This window comes from Bos taurus, chromosome 25, assembly GCF_002263795.3.
Source record: "Bos taurus isolate L1 Dominette 01449 registration number 42190680 breed Hereford chromosome 25, ARS-UCD2.0, whole genome shotgun sequence".
NCBI lineage: Eukaryota > Metazoa > Chordata > Mammalia > Artiodactyla > Bovidae > Bos > Bos taurus.
The window spans coordinates 35,406,018-35,415,304 of NC_037352.1; the positions used below are offsets into that span (position 1 = coordinate 35,406,018).

At 46.5% G+C, this 9,287-nt stretch overlaps 1 protein-coding gene and 1 long non-coding RNA gene across 3 annotated transcripts; one reads left to right on the top strand and one right to left on the bottom strand.

Moving 5' to 3' along the window:
• Window positions 1–1,002: 1,002 nt before the first annotated feature.
• LOC101902066 (uncharacterized) lies at window positions 1,003–3,929 on the bottom strand. Its single transcript, XR_240074.5, has 2 exons — window positions 3,822–3,929; window positions 1,003–2,614 (listed from the first exon to the last, which is right to left on the bottom strand). It is a non-coding gene; the product is annotated as an uncharacterized lncRNA (long non-coding RNA).
• A 40-nt stretch (window positions 3,930–3,969) lies between these two features.
• On the top strand, window positions 3,970–8,977 carry IFT22 (intraflagellar transport 22). 2 transcript variants are annotated; one of them, NM_001015612.1, is given in 5 exon segments: window positions 4,020–4,096; window positions 6,145–6,221; window positions 6,348–6,437; window positions 7,280–7,482; window positions 8,297–8,977. In NM_001015612.1, coding segments are annotated over 5 exon segments (558 nt in total). In that variant the 5' UTR covers window positions 4,020–4,057; the 3' UTR covers window positions 8,446–8,977.
• Window positions 8,978–9,287: the final 310 nt, after the last annotated feature.

Sequence of the window (9,287 nt, forward strand, 5' to 3'; positions counted from 1 at the left end):
TCCCTGTCTTACAGCACGGTCCTGACGTGGCTTGCACGATGTCATGCCCTCCTAGTTTTCTTCCTGCCTCTCTGGACATTCTTTTCAGCTTTCTTTGCTAGATTCTCCTCTAAATAGCAGAGTGTCCCAGGGCACTCTCCGTCTACACTTATCTTCTCTGCTGACACTTACCCTCTGCTTGTTCTCATCCATCCCATGGCTTCAATGGCATTCCACATGCTGACTGATATCTCATCAGATTTAAGCTCCAGTCCTCACCTCACCCATCAGGTACAGAATCTTATCTCCCATTTTTCCCTCAACAACTAACAGGGATCTCAAAACTAACACAACCAAAACAGAACTTTTAATCTCCCACCAAAATCCTCCCCCAGCCTTCCCAAGTCTGGAAATGGCATGTTATTCACGTAACCACATGAGTCAATGTCCTGGGACTCATTCTGAACTCCTCTTTCCCTGACATCTAATCTGTCAGCAGCTCCTGTTAGTTCTACCTTCCAAATGTCGCAGATTCAACCACCACTGCTACCCTAGCCAAACCACCATCAACTCGCTCTTAAGCTACCTGAATACCCTTCTAATTGTCATCTGTGCAGTCACACTTGAACCCTTTGCTCCACACAGCAGCCAGTGATCACTTTTTAAAACATAAATCAGATCATGTCAATCCACTGCTCAGAATCCTCCATGATGACTTTTTTGGCTGGCCAGTTTCCTAGCCAATACTAACCCCACATCCCATGCCCACCCTCACTCCCATTCTGTGCCCCACTTCTTGGGAAGAGAAATATGCAAAGCTACAACCTCTATTTCCCAGTTTCCTTTGCAGTGAGGGAGGCCACGTGACACATTTCTGACCAATGAGACATGAGAAATTACTGGATAGGAATTCTAAGGAACCCAGTATTTTCCTTAGAAAAGTGGAGTCTGTTGTCCTCTGTATCTTTTTTTTTTTTAAGTTCATTTGGCTTTAACTTTATTTGATATGTACACACTGCTGTATATATTTACTGTTTATTTATTTATTTTTAGCTGCACTGGGTCTTCGATGCTGCACGTGGGCTTTCTCTAGTTGCAGAGAGCAGGGTCTACTCTCCAGGTGCGGTGCTCGGGCTTCTCATTGCGGTAGCTTCTCTTGTGGAGCACAGGCTCTAGGTGCATAGGTTCCAGTAGTTGCAGCATGGGGGCTCAGGAGTTGCAACTTGCTGACTCCAGGGCACATGGGCTTCAGTAGTTGCGGCATAGGGGCTCAGGAGTTGCAGAACACAGGCTCCAGAGCGTGGGCTCAGTAGTTGGGGCTCAAGGGCCTAGCTGCTCCAAGGCATGTGGGATCCTCCTGGACCAGAGAGTGATCCTGTGTTCTCCGCACTGCAGGCAGATTCCCATCCACTGCGCTACACAGGGAAGTCCCACTCTGTATCTTTCAACCTTTGCTCTTCTTTGTTCCTGCCTAGAAAGCAAATCCACAACAGGAGAGCAGCCACAACAAAGATGTCAGGAAAGTAACGAGAAGGCAGCTGCCTCAGCCCCTGTATGCCCCTCCTTGGACTCCTGGTTATGTGAGAAAATAATAAATCCCTTATTTGGTTAAGTCGCTGTGGTGAAGTTTCTGTGACATGGAGCCAAACACAACCCTGGCGCAGGCTTCCAATCACCCTTAGAATGAATTCCCAAAGTCTGACACGGTCTCTCCAAAAGCATCTCCTACCACTCTCCCCTTATTTCTTCCTGCACCAGAGTCCCGGCCAGGTTCCCGGCTATTTTTGGAACATGCCAAGTGTATTTCCACCTCAGTGGCTTTGCCCTTGTTCTTCTGCTGGAGTGTTCTAGATCTTTCACATGCTTCATCTGAGACATTTCTTTACCCAGTTTTCTGCTCTAATGTCACCTCTGCACCAAGGTCTTGCCTTGACTACTCCATCCAAAACTGGCTCCTTCACACCCTTTAACTCCTTTGTTGTTGCTGTTGAGTTGCTACATCTTGTCTGACTGTTTGCAATCCCATGGACTGTAGACTGCCAGGCTTCTCTGTCCATGGGATTTCCCAAGTAAGAATACTGGAGTGGGTTGCCATTTCCTCCTCCAGGGGATCTTCCTGACCCAGGGATTGAACCCATGTCTCCTGCATCTCCTGCTCGGCAGGCAGATTCTTTATCACTGAGCCACACTTGGAAAGTTTAACTCTTTAGTGATTTATTTTTATTCATAGCACTTGTCAATATCTACAATTGTCTCTACCTGAGAGTAGACAGTTTTGTTTTACTTAATATCCATCTACTCCACTAGAATCAAAGCTTCAAGAGGTACAGGCAAACCCCCAGTATCTAGAAGAAGACAGCAGGCATTCAAAAGGTATTTACTGAATGACACCTTTTTGAGTTTTTTTTTTTTTCTTTTCTTTTCTTTCCAGTTGTAGCACTTGGGATCTTCGATCTTTCTGGCGGCATGTGGAATCTTTAGCTGATCTTTAGTTGCAGCATGTGGGATCCAACTGTTGGACCAGGGATGGAACCCAGGCCCCTGCCTTGAGAGCACGGAGTCTTAGCCACCGGACCGCCACGGAAGACCTGTACCACATCTTAAAGTTAAGGTAGACTCTTCTTTACAGTTCATCCTGTATTACAAAAGAAAGCAGTTTGGTATTGGACTTATTTTGGTTTTATTGTTGCTGTTGTCATACTATTAACAGCACTTTCGACGGACTAGCATATTTTGTTGGAGAAGGCAATGGCACCCCACTCCAGTACTCTTGCCTGGAAAATCCCATGGACAGAGGGGCCTGGAGGGCTGCAGTCCATGGGGTCGCTAGGAGTCGGACACGACTGAGCGATTTCACTTTCACTCTTCACTTTCATGCATTGGAGAAGGAAATGGCAACCCACTCCAGTGTTCTTGCCTGGAGAATCCCAGGGACTGGGGAGCCTGGTGGGCTGCCGCCTATAGGGTCAGAGTCGGACACGACTGAAGTGACTTAGCAGCAGCAGCAGCATATTTTGTATTGGCGCTCTCCCCATATAGACACACATATAGATCTCATGGCCTCACTCAAAATTCTGGAGGGCTCTGTAATTTAAAACTGCCCTAAGGGGCTTCCCTAGTAGCTAAGTGGTAAAGATTTCACCTGCCAATGCAGGAGATGTGGGTTCAATCCCTGAACTGCGAAGATCCCACATGCAGCAGAGCAACTAAGCCCTGAGCTCCACAACTATTGAGCCTATCTATGCTCGAGTCTTGGAGCTGAAACTACTGAAGCAGAGACCCTAGAGCCTGTTTCATGATTAGAGAAGCCGCCCCAATGAGACGCCATCCCACTGCAAGAAAGAGTAAATAGCCCCTGCTCACAGCAATGAGAGGAAAGACCGCAAACAAAGACCCAGCACAGACAAAAACACACTGACCTAAAATAAACCTCACCAAAAATAAACTGAATGTAGCAGCAATGCCTTCAGACCCCTGCGCTATCGGTAAGTCAGGCCAGGGCCTTTTGGTTTCTTCCAGATCATCGAAATGACAGTGAGTGGTGGACCCCTAGAGATTCGTTTTTTTTCCTTGACCTTTCCTAGACTGGGCTAGGGATATGATACATCCGTTCTCAATATGGACAGTATCATGCCAGAGCGATGCAGGCGTCAGATACCTGGTTCGAATCCCACCTCACCAGCTACTTGACCCGTTTGAGCTCTGGGGGTTACAGGGAGGAATAAAGGAGATCGGGACCTGCAGTCGACCTCCTCCCCACAAGGAGAGGTCAGGCTCGCAAGCTCTACAGGCTTCCCCACTCCGAAGCGAACCTGCATCCGGATTTTCTGCTTCTCTCCTACCTTCTTGCCTTGCTGCCCACTTCCAACCCAAAGCCCACGCCTCGTATCAGGCTGGCAGGGTACCACCCCAGAGCCCTCTGGGAGCCCGGACCCCGGCAAGAACCCGCCCACTCCCGTCGGCCCCCGCGCCGCTCCCGTCTCCGTGGGAACGAAGGTAGCCAACCAGTGCAGTGACTTCCGCTCCGCCCAGACTACGACGCGGGCTCGAGCTGCGCCTGAGTGGGCCCCGGACAGAGATGCTGAAGGCCAAGATCCTCTTTGTGGGGCCCTGCGAGGTGAGGCCGGGACCGGCGGGGCGGCAAGCAGGGCCTGGGGGAGGGGGGCGCAGGATCGCCCCCGGCGTTGTGCCTAGCACCCGGAGCCCCACAGGAGCTAGGAGCCCATTCCCACCGCGCCCACCTTGTTGTGTGACGCCGGCGTCACCAGGAACTCGGCGTTCCCAGACCTTGACCCTGTTGGACTTAGGCTCAAAAGCCCATGGTAGTGAGTGGCGTTTGTGATCAAAGCCTAGATCTCACGACTTTTTCTGCGCCTGTGGCTTTCCCTAATGAAATACATCAGCAGAGCAAGAAAACCAGGAGGCAGGACTAAACTATTACCTGGCCTTGGAACAGTTAGCCTTTAACGTGGGTGGTGATGGCGGGGGATTAAATCTATTTGTGTAGGTCACATCGTACACAATAAAATTAAGATGGACTAAAGCTAAATGTGTAAAACAACTGTGGAAGTTGTAAATAAATAACTCTCCAGCACCCATCAGAATTGCCTGGTAGGCCTGTTACAAGTACAACTTGCTGGACCTATCCCAGAGTTTTGATTCAGTAGGTCTGGGAGGGACCTGAGAATTTGCATTTTGTGGATGCTGGTTGTCAAGGGACCACTCGCTGGGAACCATGGTAGTAGATGAATATATGGAAAGACCTGTTTTTAACCTGGAGTCAGGGAAGGTCGTCTTAAACACAACACAAACATGAAGAAACTGTAGAAGAAATGACAGCAAAGGTAAAGCCAGGGGAACATATTAGCAAAATGCTTGACAAAAAAAGGATTCATAAGCAGAACATACAGGAAAGTTTAAGAATCAGTAAAGAAAGTAAGAAGCAACTCAATAGATAATCTAGCAAAGTCTGTGTATAAGAAATACAACTGACTGAGAAGTATGAAAAGTATGAAAAGAGTCACAGGAACACAAAACAAAAAGATGCCCCTTGTTTGCCCATCAGGCTCCCCAGGTAGTGCTAGTGGTAAAGAACTTGCCTGCTAATGCAGGTGCGATCCCTGGGTCAGGAAGATCCCCTGGAGGAGGGCTTGACCGCCCACTCCAGGATTGTTGCCGGGAGAATCACCATGGACAGAGGAGCCTGGTGGGTTCCAGTCCGTGGGGTCGCAGGGAGTCGGACGTAACTGAAGCGACCGAGCACGCACGCTCGCAACATGCAGTCTTAGGGTGCTTTGAGGGAAAGGAGTATTCTAGGATTCTGTAGATGGGACTCTAAATTGATAACACCTTTTTTTCTGAGATCAAATTATTAAGGTTTAAAATGTGCATAGCTTATAGTATAGTAGTTACATTTCTCAAACTCTGAAGCTAAAGATCCATCCACACTCCCCATGAGTCTATACAATATTGAACAGGTGGGAACACCCCAGGTGCCCATCAGAGAATTAGAGAATTAATGTCTAATCTCTAATTAGACATTAGAGAATGTCTAAATAAACTAAGGTACATTCTTACTTTGGAAGATACTGCAAGAGTGAAACAAAATAAGGCAAATAAACTGACACGGGGAACTCTCCAAGACGTCAACTATTAAATAGGCAGGTCACAACATATGCTCAGAATTATGAAAAGCAAAACAAGCAGAGATACATCTTTTTTTAAAGGAAATTCCCAAACATATACAAGGGGAGAAAAGAATGACAAGTCCTAGTACCCATCATCTCGCTTCAACAACAAAACATATTTCTGCATTTATGTATCTCCCTCTGCCTTGCTGCTCTTCAAATTTACCAGCCTTTCTGTTCCTTAAACGTGTCACATCCATTCCTGCCCTGGTGCCTTTAAACCAGCTATTCCCCCTGCTTGGAAGTGAGTAAAGTCACCCAGCAGCGGAGCCAGCACTGAAATCTGTGCTCCCCACGACCCAGAGTGGGCCGTGCCCACCCAACCAGAGAGAGCCCCTTGGTCTGGGTGATCTCAGGGTGGCCGTGGCCTCTACTCCATCCTACCTGGGTCCAAGCTGGCTATTGCAGGCCTTGCTTATGATTGACTTTCTGCTTTTCTTTTACTGTCCGAGATCTTTTACTGTCTTTGTTTTCATAGAGTGGAAAAACCGTTTTGGCCAACTTTCTGACAGAATCTTCTGACATCACTGAATACAACCCAACCCAAGGAGTGAGGTAAGCCCTGACAAGCCCGTGTCGCACAGAGTCCCTGCTCCTCACCCGCCTCCTGACGTTGGTGCCGGTGGCATCCCCAAAGCACAGTGTTTCTAAGGAGAGGTGCTGCTCTTATTTTATCTTTAGGATCCTGGAATTCGAGAACCCACATGTTACCAGCAACAACAAAGGCACAGGGTGTGAATTTGAGCTCTGGGATTGTGGCGGTGATCCAAAGTACGTTTCCTTTAGAGCACTGGCTCCATCAAATGATTCAAAAATCAGCTGGCCACCAGGCACCTTGGACTCAGGCCTAGCTCCCTTCCTAGCATGTGTCTGGGGTTTGATCGATGACTGGTGACATGCATTGCTCTTGAAATGTCAGTGACTGGGTTATGATTCAGTGAGAGGTCATCTATCCATGATTAGTGTTTAGACATTATTTTCAAAGTCAATGATTAGAAACTCGAACTGTGGTTTATATGTGGAATCTTATTAAAAAAAAAGTACAAATGAACTTATTTACAAAATAGAATCGCATATGTAAAAAAGCAAACTTATGGTCACCAGGTGGGGAAAGAGGGGTGGGTAAGCTGAGAGATGGGGATTGACACACACACACTAAAATGGGGCTTCTCAGGTGGCACTAGTAGTAAAGAACCCTCCTGCCAATGCAGGCGACATAAGAGACTCGGGTTCCATCCCTGAGTCGTGAAGATCCTCTGGAGGAGGGCACGGCAATGCACTCCACTATTCTTGCCTGGAGAGTCCCATGGATAGAGAAGCCTGGCAGGTTACAGTCCATAGGGTTGCAAAGAGTTGGACACGACTAAAGCGACTTAGCATGCATATATAAGATAGATCAACTAATAAGGACCTACTGTATTAGTGCAGGGAACTCAATATTCTGTAATGACCATGGGAAAAGAATCTAAAAAAAAAGTGGACATATGTATATGTATTACTGATTCACTTCGCTGTACAGCAGAAACTTAACAGTGTAAATTAACTAAAAAAAACAATAAAAAATTTAAAACAAGACACAGAAACCAGAGCCACCTACCCTTCACGCCATGCAGGTTCGAGTCTTGCTGGCCAGCCCTGATGAAGGACTCTCACGGAGTGGTGATCGTCTTCAACGCCGACATCCCAAGTCACCTGAAGGAAATTGAGACGTGGTATTCCTGCTTCGTCCAGCAGCAGTTCTTACAGAATACTCAGTGTCTGTTAATTGCACACCATAAACCAGGCTCCGGAAGTGACAAAGACAACCCAGCTTTGGGTAAGGAGCCAGGAGTTCTGGCTTCTGTCTGGAATGCTCTGGGCATTTGTATGTTGCTCTGTGTCTTAGCAGCCAACAGCTCTGTGCAGTTTGTGAGCACCTGCTGCGTCCTCGCCATTTGTTTTCCTCACCACGTAAATCAGAACTGCCGGGTTAGTAGATCCACCCAGGCCAGGCTGCAAACATTGTAAAAGCTAGTTAGTACCACCCAGGCCAGGCTGCAGACACTGTAAAAGCAGACAGGCACTAAGAGGGGGAAAAAACCCTGGTTTTAACCCCTCATCCATACTATTAGGGACACTCTTTCCTAACTTGCCTTTAAGCTCCAATCTGCATGCGACAGACCATTAGAGAGGTGTCTAAGTAATCATGGAAAACAACTCAGAAAATTCAGAAATGCCTTCCTCTCTGGTGTAAGAACCACGAAGGCCTGAGAGTGGCTTGCAAAGCTGTAAGCCTATTGCCGAGGGCAGTGAAACCTTTCTCTGTGAAGTTGTGTCACGGAGGCCCCACTTTATTTTTGGACTTGGGAAAGTTAAATTAATTGGCTCCTGGAAGAAGAGTCAGGTCCTTTGGAGCTAGAAGTAGCCCCTCATTTAGAGCTCATGGCCTAGGGATTTCCCTGGTGGTCCAGTGGCTAAGCCTCCTCGCTCCCAACGCAGAGGGCCCATGTTTGATGCCTAGTCAGGGAAGTAGAGATCCCACGTGCCGCAAGAAACATCAAAGATCCTCCATGCTGCAACTAAGTGTGGCTAAATAAGTTAATTCATTTTTTGTAAAGTTCATGCCTAATTACATTATTTTCCTTTTTAAGCACCACCCTTGAACAAGCTGAAGCTGGTACACTCGAATCTTGAGGACGACCCAGAAGAGATCAGGATGGAATTCATAAAGTATTTAAGAAGCATAATCAACTCAGTGTCCGAGAGCAGAGACCGGGAAGAGATGTCCATTATTACCTGACTGGCCTTCATCTGGAAGCTTCCACATCCCAGATGAACTTCATGTCAGTGCAGAGCCTGAAGTCCATCCGCCTAAGAAGGTTCTCATCGCCCTTGGGCTGTAGAAGGTGTTTTCCTTGTTTGCCCCAAAGACCAGTCAGCCAGGGAGTTGACTCCATACCATCTGTTCTCCATCCTTAGTTCAGCTGAGAAAATCCTATTGTTGAATTCTGATTCCTTTGCCCCAGATCTCTTCAAAGAGCTGAAAAACCGAGGTGGGTGGTTTTTGGTTTTTTTTTGCCTCCTTCCATATGTCACATCATTAAAGTTGCAGAATTGTCCCTGTCATAGCCCAGTGGTATGACCATAGTTTAATTCACGTGGATTGGTTTAAATATGATTTTCATTCCTTAATCTGCACAATTTCCCTAGGACGTTTTAGAAAAATACTAGCATTTAACCTCTCCAAGATTGTATTTTTACTTCGATGTCCTTGCTCTCTGGACACCATATCACATTGGATGGTAGAATACATAAACAGTCTCTAAAAAGTTTTTTATTTTCTTAGGGGAATTTACTTCTTAAATATTACTTTGTGTAATACAGGGGGAAACTATGTTATACTGTCATAACACCTAATCTATAAAAATGGTTAAAAGAGTTAATGCTCAGAATAACCAAATACGGCGAGTTTACAGCTTATTGTACCAGTGAGTGTGTTTTAGTGATCTTGGGAATTACTGTTGTTTCATAATTTTTGCTTCCTGAATTTTTTAATATAGCCAACCTAAAAATAAGTAGATCAAAAGTGAAATGTATGTCGTTTCAACTCAAAGTGGAAGAAAAGTAGAGACACTTAAAAGA